Source organism: Condylura cristata, unplaced genomic scaffold, assembly GCF_000260355.1.
Source record: "Condylura cristata isolate star-nosed mole 26May11 unplaced genomic scaffold, ConCri1.0 scaffold00027, whole genome shotgun sequence".
Classification (NCBI taxonomy): domain Eukaryota; kingdom Metazoa; phylum Chordata; class Mammalia; order Eulipotyphla; family Talpidae; genus Condylura; species Condylura cristata.
Genome location: NW_004567128.1, coordinates 29,773,017 through 29,795,035, shown reverse-complemented (window position 1 = coordinate 29,795,035; position 22,019 = coordinate 29,773,017). Strand labels below are relative to the sequence as shown.

Genomic DNA, 22,019 nt, shown 5'->3' with positions numbered 1-22,019 from the left:
GCTTAGATCACAAGGAAATCAAAACTAGAGGCATTAAATACAAATAGGACATGTCTACATTGTCCACATGGGAAAGCATGAGAGCTTGGATTGCAGGAGATACCAAACAAAAGATAGATGCAAAATTAGAAGACCTTTGTGACTGATTCAGCTAAAAATGAAAAATCAAGTATGACTCCAATGTTTCTGGCTTGGATGGATGGATGGTAAATTATGTTGGCAAGTACAAGAGCAAAGTGTGGATTTCCTGGGAAGATATGCTGAACTCAGTCTCAGATCCTCTAAACCTGATTTTGTGTCTTATTTCCAGAAGAAGTTATTTTGGGACTTATACTTTAAGGATTTGCAATCAAACAGACCTGGATACAGACAACAACATGGAGGTAATGATAAAAGTTACCTCAATGGATGATAAAGAAAATAAAATGGTGCAATGCACATGAATTGCTTAGCATGGTGCTTGACACAGTAAATTTGAAGTATAGATTAGTTTGTGGCTATTATTATTGTTAGCCTCTTTCTTTCCTGAGCTCTGAACACACTTCCTACTTTCAACTCTCCTAAGTTGGCTCTCAAGGTTTTCTAGCTGAATTCCTCTTAACTCCTTTGGGAGTTGCCCCATGAATTTCTACAATCTGCATTAATCATCCTGTTTATTTTCCAGTTTCTTCACGGTTCTGAAAAGAGCTTCATCTTTATTCTGCACATGTTTTCCCTGCTGAGTCACCAACTCAGACTCCCCTTGACCTTCAGATCACCAAATTCATACTGCTTGCTTAGAAAGAATTTTTAACAGGTATAGCTCTCCAGGTCCCAATCTTCTTCTGCATTAAATAAATACCCCTTCAGTCATCAGATCATTTGGTTACTGGATGAAGCTCCCATATATTTAGCACTTATTAGACCAGGGGCTTGACATTTACTTTCCCTCTTCATTTCTATAAAGCTCCTGAGGTAGGTACGAGGATTATTCCATTTTGTAGCTAGAAATAAATAATTATTGGTCATTTATATGATACCAGGTATTGCATGTAACACTTTGCATGCCTTATTTTATTCAATCTCATCCAAAAATGTAAGTACCATTGTTAGTCCCATTATTCAAATGAACAAAGGAAGTTTAGGCAAGCTAGAGTAACATACTTATGGTCCCACAGCTGATTGAAGAACATCAGGAATGGAAGTAAGAGTATTTGCTCCTGGGCCCTGTTGTGTGTCACAACCAGACAAGAAAAGGAAGGGTCAGGGATAGGAGTCCATGCTGAGTGGATGTGGCTACTGCATATCTTTGCATCCGATAGACAAAACTTGAGTCTAATCCTCATAAGGTAATGATTGGGAAATAGAGTTAAGGAGGCTGCTACTTGAAATTATGTCTCCATCACTTTCCCACTCCTCACCCCTTACTCAAACACACATTAAAACTTCTAAAGTCAATAATCAAAGACAATGAGGTGGGGAGAAAGAGATTGTAATTTTACACACTCTCCAAATGCGAGTCTTCATTTTCTACAGTCTTTTTTAGGGAAAATAAGTTAATTTTACATGGTTATAGCTTTTATAATTTGCTTCATTCATTTAACATTATAAAGTAAACCTTTTATCATTCCATTTCATTTACTTATGGTCCCCAATATACATTAAGTTGTTCAGCATTAAGATTATCTCTTCTTTGTCATTAGTGAAAATAATATTGCACTTACAGTATTTGTGCACATAGACTTGTTTTACTTCTGCTGAAGTCTGTCCTTAGGATAGACTCCAGAGAGAAGGATTGCAGTGTCAAAGGGCAGGAATGTAATTATGGCTCTTGATGCAAATTACCGAATTGCTTTCCTGTAGGATCAGAGATATTTGCATTATGGTTGTGAGAATGCAAGCTCATCATTGGTGAATGGGTTTTTTAGTTGCTATTTTTCTTTCCATGTTTTTAGTTTTAGTCTTAAACTTTATTGTTTCTGTGATTGGGTACATGTACAAAGTAATGTAAAGGTGGCAGAAAAAAATAAAAAATTACCAATAGGTAATGAAGTAATTGGCCATGATTTAAAGTCCCTTTCAGGTATATTTGTGTCCATGAGGGTCACTCAGCAGGTAGGTGTTCAGTCCCCTTCAGATCAATTTTTCCATAATGATATGACAGGTGGAAACATGGCCAGCCTGGCAGGAGCCCCAGTTTGGAAGGTTACATGGAGCGCCAGGGGAGACATAAACCAATGTTGGGGGCCTGGTGAGTAGCACATGTAACCAGGACACAGAAGACAAAATCAGTTTGAGGATGAACCAAGAACGATCATTAGCATCCAACTTTCTTCCATTCTGTAATTATCCCAGTAATACCTCCCTCATACAGAACCTAATTTGTAATCCGGCTAATTAAAATCAAGAAGTGGCACTGGCAGTAAGAAGGAAAAGTCCTGCTGTTCTTAGGCACAGCAGAGAGACAGAATAATAACAGCTCTGATTTTGAGAGCTACTGCCATGTGTCCAGTATTGTGCTAACTACGTCCCCTAGCTTAGCTCTAATCCTCACAGCAACCCTATAAAGTGGGTACAATTAAGCTGATTTTACAGATGAGGCACCTGAGGCTTGGAGAGGTTGCACTGGCAGGCAACCAGAGGGGGTAATTAATAGCCTGAACTCTAGAGCTGGAATGCCTGTATTAGAAACCTGGCTTCCCCATTGACAATGTGATCTTAGGCTAATTACTTAACTTCTTTGCCCTTCAGTTTCTTCTAGGTACTTAAAAAAGATAATAATAAAAGAACCAATTTTAAAAGTTTGTTTGCAAGAAGTGAAAGAAACAATGTATGCAAAGTGATTTAAACAGTGACTGGCATATAGTAAGCTATAATCATTATTACCCAACATGCCACAGTCAGTAGAGGAGGATTTGGATTCCAGCCCAGGTTTGTGGGGATCCAAATGTCATCCATTCTCATTAAATCAAAGCTTGTATTCTGTTCTATTTTCTGTCCTTGAACCCCAGAAGTTGTATTTAGGCTCAATTTTAGATCCCTAACCCAGGACCTTGTCTCAGATGAAGTATAATGCATAAAGTGATGTTTAGGTAGAGAGGAGTTTCTGTAGCGAATCACAAGAGTTAACGCTTACAAATCACTTAAAAATGTTCCTGGCATTATTATCTATGTTTTCCATCTATTTCTCCATTTAATCTTCACATCAACCTTCTATGGCAAACACTGCTCCTATCTGACAAAAACTTAATGATTAAGTAACTGGTAAAAGATCACTTAACTAGTAAATGAAGACACTAGGATTTTAATCCAGTGTCTTCACTGGATCACATATGCAGTCATTGTTCACTACTGCCTCTCATTAATGCTAAAGAGCTAATTAATAGGCAGAGGCTAATCTACGTCTCCATCACAGTGCCTGACATATAGAAGAAAGGCATGTATTATGTAATTTTGGAATGTTGAATTAACTGTTCACTATTCCTCTTCACCAAGCTACCCTGTAATAATTGTGCATTTAATCAAATAAATTACAGTCATGGTTTTAATTTGCCTAATTATCAAATTAAGCTCTTTGCCTGGGTTAACATTCAGCATGGCTCAATATAATTAAATCTTCTAAATGCACACCAAAGCTATTCATTCATTCTTCGTTGATTGAGAATATCTACTAGAAATCAAGTTCCCATGCTACATCTGGGGATGCAGAGATAGATGAGGGAACTCAGTCCAGGGGATGGACAGATGTGTATACAAATACAAATGATACTTGCTAATCAGAGGCATGGTAGCAGGGAGGAATATGGGAGAACAGAAAAGGACAGCTAATGTGAATATGCAGGGCTTTTGCTGTTCAATATGTCTTTTAGCAACAGATCTCACCCCACCTCATGAGTATATCACCCAGTTCTGGTGCGCTGATACTTTTTTTTTTTTTTAAGATTTATTTATTTGTGCATACAGAACTGGGATATGGGCCAGAGGCTCAGGGGCGGCAAGAGGCTTCACCAGAGACAGAGTGGGGAGCAGAACAGGCAGATATGGGTGAAGTACACTGCTGAGGGAAGCAGTGGGCGGGTCAGGAGAGGTCTGCCACACCATGTAGTCACCTTCGGAGCAGGCGGGAATCCAACTCATGTGGAAGTAGCTTTAGCTTCTTAGTGCTGTGCTTTAACCCGCTGCGCCACCAGGGAGGGCCTGTGGTGATTAGTTTTATGTGTTTACTTGACTAGTCTAAGGGATGCCAGAGACATTGGAACTCTACTTATGGGTGTGCCTGTGAGGGTAACTCAAGAAGAGATTAAAGCAATACTGCAAGGCTTCACTCAGATATTGTCCATACAGAAACAAATTAACAAAACAAAAATATATGTTTAGACTATAAGAACTATTGATTACCAGAAAGGAAAGGAGGAGAGGTAGGTAAATTAGGCAAAAGAGATCGATTGTATGGTGAAGTTTAGAAATTAACTTTTAGTGGTGAACTTAAATGTTGATTTATAATGATGCACACTTGAAACTTACACGATGTTAGGATGTAGGGTTACCTCGATTAAAAAATTACAAAATTCAGTCAATCTATCAGCTTACCAAATAAATCAGATTACCTTCATCAATGTTGGTGGTCATCATCTATCCCACTGAGGCCCTGAGTTGGACAGATAGGTAGAGGAGAGGAAAAATTTGCTGTCCCCTTAAAGTGGGATGTCCATGGACTCCTGTCTTTGGTTATTGGCCTTCCTGGTTCTCAGATTCTTGGATTCAGACTAAATTATGCCACCAGATGGTTTTTGTTCTCTACCTAGCATGGAAGAGATTGTGGGCATTCTCAGCTTCTGTAATTGCCTGGTTACTAATATAAATAAATGCATAAGTAATGAATAAATAAGTAAGTAAATACTACCACCAGCTGTAGTATTATATACTAATCTTTTCTCTGGAGAATCCAGACCAATAGATCTGACTAATCAGAGAACTCCATATTTCTGTCCATTGCTATCAATTCAAGGATAGACTCAATCCTAGAACTTGCTGGGGCTATTGAGAATGTGGGTATATGTTCTCACTGGGATTACTAAGTAGGAAAATACAAATGCATAGGTCTTGGTGGCTGGTGGCTTCTTGTCCATAACATAGGAAGAGCTTGTTTGAAAACTGGATCAACATGGAGGAGACCAGAGTCAAAATATAGACACAGATTGCTGACACATCACATGAGCATCCGGACCTAGGTCCGTCTAAAATCACCACTTAGTATCAATTACCCTGCTTCTTTGGATTAAGCTTATTTATATTGTATTTATCTCACTTGCAAGCAAGATTTCTGGTTTGTATTGCTAGCTAAACTCTGTGGATGTATGCGCATACATATGTGTGCATTTTTACTAGGTAACGAAGATTTCTTGGAATGAGTAAGGTCTGAGCTCAAACCTGTTGGTAGGGAAACATACTCTAGGCAGAGATTCAGTACAAGTGAAAGCACGGTGGTAGGCTAAACCAGGAAATGGTGTGGCTGTAATGTTTGGTGTGGCCATATGGTAAAGCGAGAGAACAGAGGGTAAAGACAAAGCTGGAGAGCAGGGCAGGGCCAGTTTGAGGAACAGCTGGAATGTCGAGTAGATGGCAATCAATATTTCTTATGTTCCTTTTTTATAGCCCAGCCAGATTTTCACATTTTTTCCTTCTTTTTGTTATTAGTTCTCCAGTAACATACCAATAAGCAGCATCAAAGTAGAATGCTTTCCAGGCATGGGCATTGTCCTTTTGGGGTTCTGACTCACTAAAGGAGCCTCATTATGGGATCATACAGGCTGGCTACTCTAAGTTAGTCAATCCTTGTCTTCCATTTCATTATTAAGAGATATAGCAAGTCACAGACCACAAAATTCCTCAAAGGACATCCGACCCATATTTCAATGGTGAAATACTATCAGGATTGCAATGAAGAGGTATAAAGGGGCAGTGGGAATATCAAGGAAGAACAACTTAAAGGCAACAAGGAAGGTGTGATCTACAAGAGTGACCTTTGAAATGACTTGAAGAAGTAGGATTTGCCAGATGGTACAAGGATGAAGTGGAGGACATTCCAGGTTGTGCTTGGGATAACTGACTTTAGTTTGGTATTTCTGGAAAGCCAGGTATGTGGGAAGGATATTGGGGCAGGATTGGTAGAGGTATATGGTGAAAATGTTGGTTATATAGGCGGGAGTTACATAATAAGGCTCTTAGTGAAGAGGACTTAGATTTTATTCAGCAAACAATGGGAAACCACTGGGAAAAAATGAACAAAAGGTGATGGATAGTTTATACTTCAGATGCAAAGTGCTACAAAGTGGAGAATGGATTCGAGGTATCTGGGGAGAACTGTAGGTGTCAAGGAGTTCGGTTCAGAAAACTTCCACTGGTCTAGATGTGAGGTGCTTATGGAGTAGCAGAGTACGTGGATGGATTTAAGAGCTACTTTAGGACTAGCAATGACAAAGCTCTGTGAGTAGATGTCAGTACAACTTCCAGGTTTCTGAAGTTTTATCTAAGTCAGTGAAAGAAAAAAAAACTTTCCTTTAGCTCTATGAGCTAGCAGACCCTCAGAGATAAGTCATACATTCCCAAATTTGAACATTAGTCTTCATGTGTAAGTTTGTTTATGCACACACATACACACACACAGTGTGTTTAGTATATATGTAGTCTATACATTTTATATATATATGTATATATATGAAGGGGTGTATGTGTACACATCTAGGAACATATGCATACCTAGGATTGCCTTCCTCAAAAGAAAATATTTAGAGGATGTAATTATTTTCACAAATCTATCTGAAACTCCTGGACAAAAGGTAACTGGCTATTCTTGCATCTAAGGGCTAGGTCATTCAAGGCAAAGAAAAATGGTTTCCTCTTTAGCCAATATTTCATAGGCTCACAAGTGGGACTCATCTCTATGCAGCCCAAAGAAAAACTAAGTTATCAAAGGGAGATGAAAATTATAGTTGTATCTATATTTTCATGATTGTGTGCTTACCCAGAGCTTCATCAAAACTACAGTGGGGACTTTGTGTTGCTCAAAGTGTATGCGCCTGTGCCCAGTGTGTAGGGTCACCGTCTCTGACACTCGAGAAGGGCGAATGATAGAAACTTCTTAAAAGCAAAAGGGCTGGATTTTGTGCGCATATGTGACTTTTCTCTTTCTGTGGTTGGAGGCATTGCGATAAGGACTTAATATGCACCAATAATTTGTTTCTCTAATGACAATGGTGCAATTTATTGCTTACAGTAAAGAGCATTTGAGAAATAGAACAAATCATCTAACACACAGTTTAAATTAAGAAGTGAGTTTTGTCTGAGTGAGGTACCAAGAAGGTGCCACATTCAAGCCCACATTTTGGATTGGTGTGGTTCTTTTGAGTTCCACATTCTTGATATGAAGGAGGAACTGATCCGTGGCTGAAACTCCACTAACACAATAGCAAACATTCATCACAGCCCAGCTGACCCTGAACCAGATGACTAATTTCCCTGAAGGGTTCCAAGTAGGCTGACACTAGTGTGAGCTTAGAACACAAACCAACCATACCAACCAATTCCTGTTCCAACAAGCCTTTCTGTAGAACACCAACCACCATAGATGGCAGGCGTGCACGTGTGTGTGTGTGCGTGCACGCACACATTCTCATACTCACAGTTTTGTGCACATACTCACACAAGCTATTTATATTTGTCGGCTGAAGACTCAAACAGAATACTAATGCAAAATACTGAGATTCCATGACACAGTTGATACTGTCTTATGGAAGGATGATATCGGTATGACATCCTGAATACTTATAGGATGATCCAAATGGGATACCCTTGCAATAGAAGGGCTCTTTATAAAGTTCCCCAAGGAATAACTTAAATTCTATACTTTTTCCATTAGCATATACTTATAAGGATTTTTAAAAACTGAAAGTGTCCCAGCTATCGTATTTTGTGTACTAATGTTATCCTTACTAGTTTTAACTCAAAGGAAACAGGCCTCAACCATAAAATCTTTCCCAGTTCTATGTGAAATTCCCTAGAAATTTACTCTTTAGTGGATACCCTACTGAGAATTGCCCTTTGCTGCACGTTGCCCCCCTAACATGTATAGCAAGTGAGAGGGAGGAATCTAGCATTACTTCCATATAATCTGAATATGAATAATACTTGGAACATTAGACCTCTCGACTGATCATTATCAATGCCCCAGATTCTCACTCGTGAGAAACATCCAGCAGAACCAGGTATTGTTAGGTAAGAAGGGGATAAAGAGGAAGAGAGAAACAGGGTTGTAGAAATCCAAGTAGAATAGATTAAAAATGAACACCTTTTGATATTATTTATGAGAAAAGGTGCTCATTTAAAAAATGCTTTAGGTCTCCTTTTGCCTATGAGTTACCTGGCCCCAGTATATCCTAGGCTCACCAAAAGTTGATTTTCTGAGGCAGCACAGAGGGATGATTAGTAAAACAGTGAATCTATCCTGTTTCTGGTTTTATCTGTAAAATAGTGACTCTGACTCTATTTCTTTCCTTACTTTCCCCAAGGGTGTGATGAAACTAAGATGACTTGATAAAATTCACTAAGTATGATGCAAACATGTGCTGCAGAACACTAGATAATAGCCTCAAGACACAGGTTAGAATTCTGTAATATGATAATTTGCCTAATACAAATAGTAACCTCCCTGGTCTGTAAACAACCTGTAAATAATCTTCAAGCCAACACTAGAAGGTTTTCTGAAATGGTAACAAATCATCCACAAGACAGGAAAAGGGAAGTCTGTGGCTCTGGAATGGAAGACAAAGGAAAGAAATGGGACTAAACAGTCTTTTCAGGCAGTCTTATTCTAGGGGAGAATAGCAAGAATTATAACTGGAAATCAATCCCTTTTTAAAGATTTATTTATTTATGCATACAGAACTGGGGTACAGGCCAGAGGTGCAGGGGCAGTGAGAGGATTCACCAGAGACAGAGCTGGGAGCAGAACAGGCAGATCGAGGAAGTACATTGCTGAGGGGAGCAGCGGGTGGGTCAGGAGAGGTCTGCCACGCCATGTGGATCACCCCGGGGCGGGCAGGGATTGAACTCATGCTGAAGTGGCTTTAGCTTCTTAGTGTTGTGATTTAATCCACTGCACCACCAGGGAGGGCCCACAATTCCTTTTTAATATATGTATTACATCACCTTTCATTTTTGTACAATATATGATATTTCCTCATGAAGTTTCCACCAATTCCCCTGTGCACCATCACCATAGCCCCTTGTGCTCTTCCCGCCTCTGTGCTGATCTTTTTCCCTTCTCCTCCCTTACAGAATGTCTCTGATCTATAGTTGTCTGATGATTTTGATTTTTACTTTATTATAGTTACTTTTTCTTCATGATTCCTTATTTGATTTCTCCACATTCCTCCTGTGAAACCATTCAATATTTTTTATTTTTCTTTCTGCTTATTTTACTAATCATAATACCTTCCAGCTCCATCCATGTTCCTGCAAAGGGCATGAGCTTATCCTTTTTGATCGTTGAGTAATATTCCATTATGTAGATGCACTGGGGTATTAGACCTAACCTCCACATGGTCCTCTAGGAGGACTGATCTGAGTATGTGCAGGAGAGAGGAATGGAGAGAGAGAATAAATATATGTTCCTTGAACTTGGCTTTGAGAACCTCTTTTCCATAAGAAGTGTGAGTTTCTTGTGAATGAAAATAAATTGTTATGGAAAGGAGGTCCTCAAAGTCAAGTTCAAGGAACATATATTTATTCTCTCTCTCTTGCACATACTCAGACCATTCCTCCTTGAGGACCATGAGGAGGTTAGGTCTAATACCCCATGCTCAGTTCATGCTCTACAGGTGTACACACATAGAGGAACTTGAGCAATCAGGGTTGCACTCAGAAGTAGGCATAACTATTTAGGCAACAATATGGGCTAGATAACTGGAAGAAGGCATACAAACAGAAGAAATGGGCTGAGTAGATATATTTTGGGGCTTAATGGTGAGTAATAACTTCTCAGATACTTCCAAGTTCAAAACCAATTGAGATTCACAGAAAGCAGGAGACAGAAATTTTAAATACAGGGTTTCTATTGTGAGAATCTCAATAGAAGGGCAAGGATATCTTCCCATTTAGCCAGACAGAATTGCCAACTCACTCAGAAGTGGGGAAAGAGAACTAGAGAGTTATTTTAATAGAAATACACCCAAATGGAAACACAAAGAGAATAGAATGAAGTATTCCAATCCTTTCTGACCTGAAGTGTTTTTCATTCAGAAAGGAGTCAGAAGTACTGTGTGGAAATGTGTGTTCAAATTAGAATTTCTAGAAAGTTCAGCAAAGAAAGAAAGTTAAAAAAAAAAAAGAAAACAGAGAATAACTGCTATTTAAGTCTTCTTTTTTCCTAAAAGATAAACTGGTAACTAGGGTTCTAATGAAGAATAGTCTCTGTTGAGGATTTTAAAAAATATGTTTATTTATGCATACATAACTGGGGTACAGGTCAAAGGTGCAGGGATGGTGAGAGGATTCACCAGAGACAGAGTGGGAAACAGAACAAGCATTCTGACGAAGAACACTGCTGAGGGGAGCAGCGGGCAGGTCAGGAGAGGTCTGCCATGCCTTGTGGTCACTTCTGGGGCAGGCGGGGATCAAATTCATGCTGAAGTGGCTTTAGCTTTTAGTGCTGTGCTTTAACCCCCTGCACCACCAGGGAGGGCCCACAAACACTGATTTTTTTTTTTAATTAGTAAAGAAGCAAGACTATCCAGTTATCTGGATTTTTTTTTTTTTAATGAGGTGGAAGCACAAAACCACTTTTAAATTTTTGCTCCCTAATTCTGCTGTTTGGTCTTGCCATGTCTGTCACTTCTTGTGATCCTTCTTGACTTTCAAGTATTAGCATAATATTTTAACTATTAGCAGGATCCCAATTCCCTGTAAATCCTCTTTAACAATCTGATATTCCTGGATGAGATTATCCACTACAAATGACTTCAACTTCAATCCAAATGTGTATTATCAGCGACTGCAATTCTCTTGAAATTTCTGCCTGCCTACTGGACATTCCACCTTTATTTCCTTCACAGCTTCACATACTTTAGAGTGAATTCATTCATTATTTGTCTCTTGGCTACCTCATATATCTGTATGCGTGTGCGTGTACACACACACACACACATACATATCTCTGGATTCATTTCTATGCTTTATTTTCACTTGCTTCATCTCCATCATCAAGTTTTTGTTGGCAAATATTTTATGTTTAGCCACTTGTCAGGAAGTTGTCATAGGATTTGCAAACTGTAGTGGAACTTCAAAAAACAGGTAGCTCAAACCCCACAATTTATAGAGAGGAGGAGTGACCTGCTTAATATCACACAGTCATTAAATTGCAAAACCAGTTTAAAATCCAGGCAGGCATCTCAAATTCAGCCTGTCCACTATTCAATCACGCTCCCACTAACTGTACTTCCAGAAAGGAATGAGAGACTTACTACCAACACTTATTTTTTAATAGATTTATTTATTTATGCATACAGAGCTGGGGTACAGGCCAGAGATGCAGGGGAGGTGAGAGGATTTACCAGAGACAGAGTGGGGAGCAGAACAGGCAGATCAATGAAGTACACTGCTGAGGGAAGCAGAGGGCAAGTCCGAAGAGGTTTGCTGCTCCATGTGGTCACCTCCTGGGCTGGGATCAAACTCATGTGGAAGTGGCTTTAGCTTCTCAGTGCTGTGCTTTAACCTGCTGCGCCACCAGGGAGTGCCCACAAACACTGTTTTTTGTTTTTGTTTTTGTTTTTTTTTAATTAGTAAAGAAGCAAGACTCTCCAGTCAACCTATGTTCAAAATGTGCACTTATGTTCTGTTTGCATCAAATTGTAATTCATGTTTTTCTGCTTTAGTGATGGAAAGGATAAAATAAAAGAGTGCATCAAGATGTCAGTGTGGAGTAACGCTTGGAATGAAAATAGATTAGCTAAGGGTGAACTCAGTGCTTGCTTTCAAAATATGGTTCTGAGCCCCCCCTTTTTTCTTTACTTTTTCCTTACCAAAGGAAAAAAGTGTTTTCATATAATTATTTCATTTTAGTTCTCCACAGGCCTAGGAGCTCAGAAGGTCAGAGTTTATTAGCTGAAGTTTACAGATGAAGAAAATGAGAGTGAAACCAGTGAGTTCAGTGATTTGCCCAAGGCTACCCATCTAGTTAGTGACAAGGCCAGGGCTCACATGTGTCTCCTGCTTCCAAATCTCTTTCCTCTAGTCTAGACATATAATTCTAGTAGTCCTTGAGTGCTGACTCCATATCCTGTGCACTGAACTTTGCAGATTTCAATGTACTGAGACTGAAAGTTGCTGAGTTCTACCAAGTGACCGTCATGGAGATAATAGTCTTATCCCAAAAAGAAAAGTTAAGTTTCAAGGAGGAAAGAGCAAATGAATGCTATGTCATAGGTTGACACACAAAGTTTGAAAGGCTGAAGCTGTCTCATATGAATCATCTCTAAGGACCTTTAAAATGTGGGTTGTAAATAGCCAAACTGTAGTATTTATTAGGAAAAGTCAGCTTAGAGCCATGTGATGCACACTGAGCAGAAACGACTGTGAAAAGAGGGGAGCCTGAGAGTGAAGTTTCAGGGGTCGGGTGGAGCACAGACCAAGTTCAAGTTTGTTCAAGAGGTAGTGACAGGTGAGAATATAGAAGCAGAGAGAGAAAACTTTCTGGCATTAGGATCCTTCACAGTGAGGGAAAAGCTGCATGCTCGGGGCAACCTTTCAAAATGACCCCGCATACCTGGTGGGCACACTGCAGCCTATGCACACAGCCAGAGACGGAACAGGCCGAGAGAGAGAGAGAGAGAGAGAGAGAGAGAGAGAGAGAGAGGCATGTCCTGTTGAGTCAGAACTGAGCCAGCCCTGGGGACTTTCCTTGAAGCCCTTTTAAAAGCCCCTACCTGTATGTGCCTTCCAAGAAAACCTGGGGGTAGGGGAGGGAGACAGTGAGAGAAACTCTGGATCAGAACTTGGAAATCAGCACAAGCTTTAGAAACAAATTCATGTTCAAGATGATTACTGTGGGCATTTCTTTGATCTGTTCTAAAAGCCCAGCTCAGAAACTACAGCCTCAAGCATGAACGGATGAGCAGAGATGTTCTGGACCCTGAACATAGCTGATACTTTCAAAAGGCGAAACATTGTTAATGGACCGGCTTATCCATGGATGCTCTTCCTGTAGGTTTGTTTAGGAGTGGAAACAATAAGGCTAGTCATGAAGTTTGCTGATTCCTGGCTGGGTCATCTCAGTGGGGCAAGTGCAAGGCCTTGCCAGGAACTCCAGATGACTGGAACATACACAAGCTCATAGAAGCCAGAGCTGAGCCTGGGTAAAGCTAAGCCCGGGCAGGGGGCATCCTCAAAGTGCTTCTTTATTTAAACTATGCTCGGGGCAATGTTTCATAATGACCCCACACACCTAGTGCGCACAGCAGCCTATGCACACAGCTCCACTGTGTTCCCTGGCCTGCTTACTTTACTTTCCATCCCTCTAGGCAGGGTCCACAAATTAGCAGTCTCCTGGCCCTCCCAGGCCCGGGTTCTCTGGACCTTCAGAAGAAAAGGGCAGTCAGAGAAACAGGAACGCTGAAATCTCTAACCGGGAAACCAGCGTTCCTGCCCACTGGGCCACGCGGGCCATCCACACTCAACTTTCACCTCCCCTTGCCTAGGCTGGCTGGAGAGGCGGGGAACCCGGCAGTAAGGAGGAGGACCAAAGAGAGGGCCTGCTTGAATGAAACAATGTAACAATTGATGTGAGGCCTCGCCTGGCTCCCACTCCCCAGTGATCCTATAGGCGAGGACCCAGTGACTGCCCCTCTCCATTGCTCCGTTTTCTTGTCCGTTAGCGCTATCCCTCCGCCTCTCCTTTCTTTTCTTTTCTTTACTTTTTTTCCCTTCTCCTTTCCCCCCTCTCTCCCCCTTTCTCCAGCTCCGTGTCATTTCCTCCTTGTGCTCGCTCGCTGCCAGAGAGTCTCCAGCCTGGAGAGTAGGCGGAGCGGGGCGGTGCGGGGTGGCGCAGCGCTGGAGGGCAATGGTGGCGGAGCCGCTGGGGGCGGAGGCAACGTAGCCCCCGCGGAAAAGGAGCCCCGCGGCGCCTCAGCCAAGTGGAGGATGGAGAACCGGCCTGGGTCCTTCCAGTACGTCCCGGTGCAGCTGCAAGGGGGGGCGCCCTGGGGCTTCACCCTGAAGGGGGGTCTGGAACACTGCGAACCGCTCACGGTGTCTAAGGTAAGAAGTGGCGGCTCTGTCCCACCAGTGCCCAACTTTGAATGGACCAGCGGTGAGCGGGCTGCAGCGATACAGGGCCCTCAGACCAACTTTGAAGGGTAGCTTGGCTGACTGCGAACGTCCCCCCAGGAAGCTTTCTCCGCAGGGAAGGATCTCGCCACCAGCCTAGGCGCAGACACCTTCTAAGGGTGGCGGGAGCAGAGGAGGAGAGTGTGGCTGGCTCTGAGGCTGAGCCCTGCGCACAGGCACTCTCGGGAGGGCTTTGGGGCAGACTCTGCTCCCCCACGTCGGGGTAGCTGTGCCCCTCAGTTTGAGCTGGAAGAAGGGGTGGCTGTTGGGGTTTTTTCCTTGGAAGGTCCCGCGCCCCAGCGGGACAGGGAGGGGTGGGAGGAACAGGCAACCCAACTTGGCAGCTTTCTTAGCAGCAGTGGCCCTCTACAGATTCCTGGGCTGTCCCTTCGGGCAGGTTGCAGGGTGAGGGTCTGGCGGGGAGCTGTGGTGAGACGTTGGTGGCTTTCGAGCAGCCTCACTTCCCACGCGCACATCCATTCAGCTGGCGGGGCGTAGCTGCTGCCGCTTGAGCTCGGCCTTTGCCTCTCTCCCGAGTCCTGCCCCAGGGCCGGCGAGATTTCCTGCACGTTGAGAAGTGTGGAGGAAACTTTTGCGCCATGAAGCACAGCTGTGCTGGAGCTGCCTTCGCCGCCGCCGCCAGGGTTTGTTTGTTTTAGGAGACTCTGATCTGCTGGAAGCCAAGTTGCCGCAGAGGACAGGGGCGAGGCGCTCTCCTGAGTGCCCCAGAGCCCCCCCCCCCTCCCAAGCCAGCCGCCCACGTAGGGGTGAGGATTGGTGAGGGCCTCTGAGGAGGTTACAGGGGAGAAACCCCTGGAAGATGCACCTTGAGGTGCCAGATAGCAAGTGAAAGAACTTCATGAACTTTAGCCCTTTTTTGTTGTTGTTTGTTTTTGTTTCTCTTGAATGGTCAAATCTGAAAAGTTCTCTCCCTTTCAGCCCCCTCGAAATGCAGTTGAGATCATAGAGATGGGTTTGGGTTGGAGATGGAAAGGTGGATTCGCAGTGTGGAACAAATGTCACTTTATTGGGGGGGGGGTGACTGTCAGTCATGTCTCAGCAGGGGTAGAAAGTTGGGGGCAGACACACACCTGCACTGCTTTGGTCTTGCATTGGAACAGCTAGTTAACTTGTAGTATAGGGTGTCTTTCAGGCCTGGGGGCCCACACTTGGCAACCCTGGGGTGTTGCCATGAGGTACACCAATCATCTTGAGCAGTCTACCCTGTGCTGAGGGGCTATCAGGAATACTTGGGATCTTAAACCTCCCCAAGTACCAATTACCAGCCCAGGATCTTCGTCCTGCACCTCCTCACCCCCTGCTAGTTATGAATTTGAAACCATCCTGAGATGCCTTTGTCAACCACCCACCATTACATCCCCTCTTAAGACACACACCACCAGTGTTCTCTGGGGGAAAATAATAAAGTTTAAAACAAATATCCCACTCTCTCACACAATCCCTTTGGGGAGGGGATCCTGGTCTAAATTGCTTCTGATTGGACTCCTCTACCTCAGCTGCCCACCAACGTTACAACTGGCTATGCAGCCCTCCATTGTCTAGAGATTCCCCTCTTCTTACTCTCTTTACACCACTCACAGAATTTCCACTCTGCCTAGACAACCTGCATGAGCCATTGTGAGCGACACCCCAGAGTGCTCACTGCTATGGTCTCAGCTTCTTCTGCAAGGCAGTGCAGGCATGGTTGGGGTGTTACTAAGTACGGGGCAGCCAGCAATTTGTGGTCTGGCTGGGGGATTATTTGAGGGTAGATGAGGGTTTCCTTGGCCAAGCCTTTGAGGAAGTGACTGGTGTGTTGAGAGGCAGGGTGCCTTTTAATGATTCCCTTTCCGCTGAATGTACAGTTGACCCCAGTTATATGAAGGCTCATTATTATTACACTCATTTGGATATGCAGGGAGTAAAATCATTTCTCTCGTCCTTCCCTAATAGCTCCACTCCTTACAGTAAAAGTCAGCTGTATATTACTCAGTTATCCCCAGCATTAGAGTACTTTTTCGTGCAATATTAGCCTGTACTTTTTTTTCTTGCCAAGACACTCTGTACCATATTTAATTGGTTCCCTTTTTGTTTGCTGTCTACTTGAAAATGACCTCAGTCTGCACACACTAGTGAGGAGAAGGTTGGAGGGGGTAGAAAGAGAATTGGAGCAACAGGGCATTGCCAACCTGGGTCTAGTTTGTGACTTAGGCCATCACTAGCCATGGCATCCTACATACAGTGCCAGGCCTCCTATAGGTGCTCCCATGTGCAGGAGGGTTCTAGGTGGGCATTAGCTAAGACTGTGGCAGTGAAGCGGTCAGTCTTCTCTTACTTCTGGTCCTTTTCTCCTCTTAAGTGTTGTGGATGGAGGAACATGGCACTTTGTTCACTGGCATACCGCAGTACTGCTTATTGGATTTCCCCACCTCTGATTTCTATCAGCCTTCCTATCAGGCAGTCAGGGAAGGTTGTGAGGAAAGTGTTGGAATAATTGAAGTTGTAATGCATTGAGTGGCTTGCCTTAGTTTTTCATAAGTGAGTCAATGGTAACTTCAAGTTTATTGTGTCTTCTACTACTTGCAGAGTTGTTTGATATTTTTTTGGTAGTGTTGTAGCTTGTGAAGGGGCCTAGGGCAATACCTTTTGGGTGATGTATCCATTCTTGGCAGCCTCCCATCCCAGCAGCCCTTTCCATGGTAGCCCATAGTTCGCAGGAGAAGTCTTGGCTATAGGTACTCTCTGTTGGAATTTGAGCTCACAGAATAGAAGGGGACTGTTTTGTGAGACCAGATCACCTTGGGCGCAGCAGAGACAGATTATGGTGGGAAGAAGCCATGGAGGGAGGGCTGCAGGAAGGATGGTGGTGAATGTTGGAGAACCTCCTCTGGGGTTAGGGGTAGAAAACAAAAGTGATTTGGCTCTGGCTGGTGTAACTACATGCTTGGAGATAATTTGTAGAACAGATAGAGACATCTCAAGAGTAGAGAAATTGGTGAAAAGGTAATTAGTGGGAAAAGCAGGCCTGGAAACTATGAAAGTTCACCTTGTAGTTGTCTTGGGAGAGCATTTGGAGCAGAAAAAAATCATGTTGGGGAAATGATCATTTCCTAATGTCTTCGGTAATTTGTTTGAAAGGGGGAAGTCAGCAACCTAAGTTTTGGAGACTAGTATGATTTTTCCTGAAAATCAAGTGACAAAGAGTGGAAACACTTTTTTTTTTTAAACCTACTATTGATTATCCCAGATTTAAGGCATCATTTATGATTTCCCAATATATCATGATTCCCAAGGAATTGTGACTGAAAAAGGATAGGACCCATGATCTGGGTATTATTAAAACCTTTCGTTAGCATCTTACACTGCCTCATTGACACAGGGAGTCTGTCTGGAAGAAGATTCTTTTCTAATCATGCATGTTTGTTTTGCTACTGAGGGGACCGCCTTAGCAGTGTAGACAGTCATCTGTGAAGTTGGCTTCCTCACTGAACAAGATCCTCTCTGGGAATGGGTCACCTTTTCATGCTTGATTGATGACACTGATGATTCTGCATCAAATAAGACCTCACATAGACCTCAGAATCTAGGTTATATCATGCTGTTCCTGTTCCTCATACGTGTGTGTGCGCACGTGTGTGTGTGTGTGTGTGTGTGTGTGTGTGTGTATGAGAGAGAGAGAGAGAAAGAGAGAGAGTGAGTTGTAGAGCTGTAGCATAAGTTTTCAACATTCTTATTTTGAGTTCTTGGAAATGTGCCCTGAGGTTGGCTGGGGGTGGAGAAACAAAAGGGTGGAGATCACTGTGGAGATGCAAGAAAAGGGGAAGGAAATTTGGGAAGGAGGATGAGACAGGGCAGAAGGTAGGCTCACATATTTGCCCTTTTCCTTGTCCACTTTTGGAGGCAGTCTCTAACTGGCACAGTGAAGAAGTGGGGACTAGTTACTGCCCTGGAACAAAGTAGGGTGGGGTGGGGTGTAGCCTGGAGGAAGCCTCATCTGCTCATCTCCCCACTTAGTGCATTGTAGTATCATTTACCCTCTCTAGACCTAAAACCCTATTTGCAACATGGGGGTATGCATACCGGCCCACTATTTATTACTACAGATGATGTGAGAATGAATTCAGGAAGCTCTACCACTTGCTGTCCTTAGTCTAGGAACATGGCTTGACATGCTCTTTAAGTTGTTGTCAGCCCCTCTCTGAGCCTCACTGTGACCTTATTTCTAGAAGGAGATGAAATTTCAAGAGAACCTGGGTAAAGTCAGATTGAGGCTATCTTGCAGCTGCTGGTAAATTTGGTTGCAATTTTGAGTTCTGAATTGGTTCAATGGTAGTGTTATATGAGAAAGGGTAATTTCTGTGACACATTCTTAGCTGTGTTGCAAGCCAGGCCCAATCCCAGACCCCCCAGACCAGGGCTTGGTATTCACAAAAGGACCTTTATGGTGTGCTTCTTGGGAGCTTGGTCAGCCTGGTTACTTAAATGAATCCCCTCCTCATTTCTGCCTCTAGAATCAGCACAGATGTCTACTGTCTCAGTTCCACAACTGATGCTCCCACAAAATAGAAGGCTTTTGGGTACACGGGATAGGCATGCATCCAGAGAGATAGAAAGAAGTTTGAAGGGAGGTAGAGCAAGAAAGGTGGCGAGTGGTATGTCTGGTAACCCTTGGCTGAACTTTGGGTACACACTATTTCGGGGTCTGCTGAGCTGTCATAATACACCTGGTACCTTATTGAGATCCATGTGTGTGTTCCCTGAAGGGAAAAGGCCAGTGCCTCTCCAGGTCTCAAAGAAAAGAGTTCAACTCCAGTTGGAAGACACTTGAGCATTGTCCCTTTAAAAAGAAAATTTAAATGATGCCCCCTCTCACTCCAATTTCCTCTAGGAATTTTTTTAAGAGAAAAAAAGAGACCAAACTTGGAATGGGTGTTTATGGAGTGATCATCTGGAAGGAGGAACATGATTTTTATAGGCTTCTTAGGGGTGGCAGCTGGGGGTGGGTGGGGTAGCATGTGAGGACCTATCTGAGAAAGGTAATGAAGAACAATAGACATTATGTGAAGGCTGTTTTCACCATTCACCCCATTCCTCTGACACCCACCTAAGCACCAAATGCAGACTCAACTCGGAGCTTCTGCTCTAATGCTGTGCCTGGAGCAGAGGGAGAATCACAGAATCTCAGAGTGAAGAGGGCCTTGTGGAAGTCACCTGGTCTCAGTCTTAACCAATTCACAAGCCTAATGTGCAGTAGTGCTATGCTTTTTCCCCTGTGGTTAGGGGCAGTTTACTCCCTCTTAGCCAGTCTGTCTCATTGCTGGAAAGTTTAGACAGTGGACAGCTTTTTCTTCTGTTGAGCTACAGTCATTCTCCTTCTACCTAGCACCCATGGGTCCTAACTTCTTCTCGGGGCCATTTAGAACGGGGTGCTTGGTGTGCCTTTGGACAGCCTTTGGGAGGGATGAAGACAAGGAGGATGTGACCTCTCACTTTTCTACACTAAAGAGCTCTGACTCTCACAGCTGTTCCTGTTACAGGACCTGAAATCCAGTCACTCCTGTTCCCCCAGCCCGTGCTGGAGGCACTGACCCTACCCGTGTTCCTCTCGTGCTGAGGAACAGCATCCCAGTGCTTGAGGAGAGCGTCACCAAAGTAGGTTGGGCCAAAAATACAGTTGAAGTCCACTTTGGCTGTTTCTGTTGACTCTACTACACCAAGGTCCTCAGTCAAACAAAGCCTTAGTGGAAATATCCGTGTTAGCAAGCCATGCCTTCCCGAGGCTTCTCTGTAGGCTTCTGGGAGAGACACATAATCAATTTGAGAAGGACACGTTTGATTCCTTACAATTTATTTAATATTGTCCCTAGCACAGGCCAATCTTAGGAAAGGTGTTCTATAGGAGATGGCAGAGAAGACCTAAGTCCTGACTTCAAGGGGTACATATTTTTTTATATGGAGTAAAAGAGAAGAAATTTGTGTAATAGAAGGAAGTAACATTTTGTGAATACTGTCAAAGTCAGAATTCAGAACTATTTTATTTAGTCTTCTTAGAAGAATTTCTAGGAGTAAGCTCCCTAAACTTAGTTTTCCCCTTATGGGGAAAATAGGTGTCTCCAAGCTTCAAGATGCTGACCATATATGATGTGCCAACAGTCCCCAACTTCAATGCCCCCCATGTTAGGATTGGACATGGTCTCTTCCTGTTCACTGTCGCATGCTTAGACAGTCAAAGTCCCTGCTGTTGCTTTCCTCCCTGGGTGGTGAAGTCTTCTATTTGTACCTGCGGTATCCACAGAGTCACAATTGCTGGAGGACCTCGTATCCCAGTCTCATTCCCCAGCCTAACATCCACCGGCTTTCACCACAGCAGGGAGAATACAGTTTCCCACCCCTAAGCCCCTGATCAGGGAGGGTATTGACATGGAACTTAATCCTTATTATTACTGAGGACGAGTGGCCTGAAGAAGAGAGAGTGGAAGTTCAAGCAACATGTCACACTCACTCAAAATTCTTGACAGTGTCTTTCTGGAGAGGCCCATTTAATTGATAGTGGATGACTGATGATATCATATTTATAAATATTTATGGTATCCTATCTGTTGGACACTGTATAGCTCTAGGCTACTTATTTGAAACAGATACGTTGGTCATTGGAAAGCAGTCCATCTATAAGAATACGTGTTCCGATATCTCCCTTTCACTGCACCGAGCTGGGTGAGTTGTTGGGGGTTGGGAGGTCACTGCTATCAGCGCTCAAGGTGCTCATAGCCTTGATGCTGGGGCCAGATGTGTGATTGTGCACAATGTGTGAGCGGTTCAATTTCTCTCTGAAACTGAACCTCAGGCTTTCCTGAATTAACTTGCCAGCAGCAAGTGACCCTCATATCCTGCTGATGTTGGTACCTACATCACTCTGACTCAGCTTTGGAGGAGCCAATATTTTGTCTCTTGGTGTTCCCCAGAAATACTGAAATACTCCCTTCGGACAAATGTCAATTAAATCATTAATGATTGCGGGTTTTTTTTTTTTTCCTGGCTGAAGATTGTGATCTAAGCACTGGGATAGTGTGGATGTTTGTATCCTTCCACCTCTTTGCCCCCATCCAGTGTAAATAAGGCCAAGTGGAAAGACTGTTTTAGGCATTTGTTTTGCAAGGGATGACCTGTTCTTCTTCACCTCACACTGACATGTTTACTTGGGCACATAGCCCTTCTGGCTGCCACTGAATTTGGTAGGATCAAGATGGCATGGTTTTCCAAAGTGAGTAACCTTCGACTTCACCTCCATTGCCTCATCTTTCACTGTGGATCTGTGATGATGTGCTGTCAGGAGCGAGCACTGGCCAGCAGCAGCACAGACACTCTCCTTGCACGGAGGTCGCTTTCTTTCATGTCCAGCCTTTGACTCCCAGCTCCCACCACTTAGCACTAGTCCCTCGAGGCCCGAGGCCCGCATTTTGGACAACCTCATTCAAGTGCCTTTGCTTCTTTGTTCATTCATCCTCTGCCTGGTCCTCTGTCCAAACGCAACTTTTTTTCTTCTTTGGTCACAGTGCACCCTTCTAGTCTACTATACTAGCTTTGTCACCCTCTTGGCTCACCCATGCCTCCACTAGGCAGCAAGAGACACTCACAGAATTAAGACTGATAAAATAAAAAAA

The 22,019-nt window shown here is 43.3% G+C and overlaps 1 protein-coding gene across 1 annotated transcript in view; it reads left to right on the top strand.

The window, feature by feature from the left end:
- The first annotated feature begins 14,166 nt into the window (after nucleotides 1-14,166).
- The window catches only part of SHROOM4 (shroom family member 4), a 208,961-nt gene continuing 201,108 nt past the window's right edge, over nucleotides 14,167-22,019 (top strand). The window contains exon 1 of the mRNA XM_004690046.2: nucleotides 14,167-14,289. Within this exon, the coding sequence (XP_004690103.1) occupies nucleotides 14,173-14,289 (117 nt within the window). The 5' untranslated portion in view covers nucleotides 14,167-14,172. The remainder of the gene's footprint in view (nucleotides 14,290-22,019) is intronic.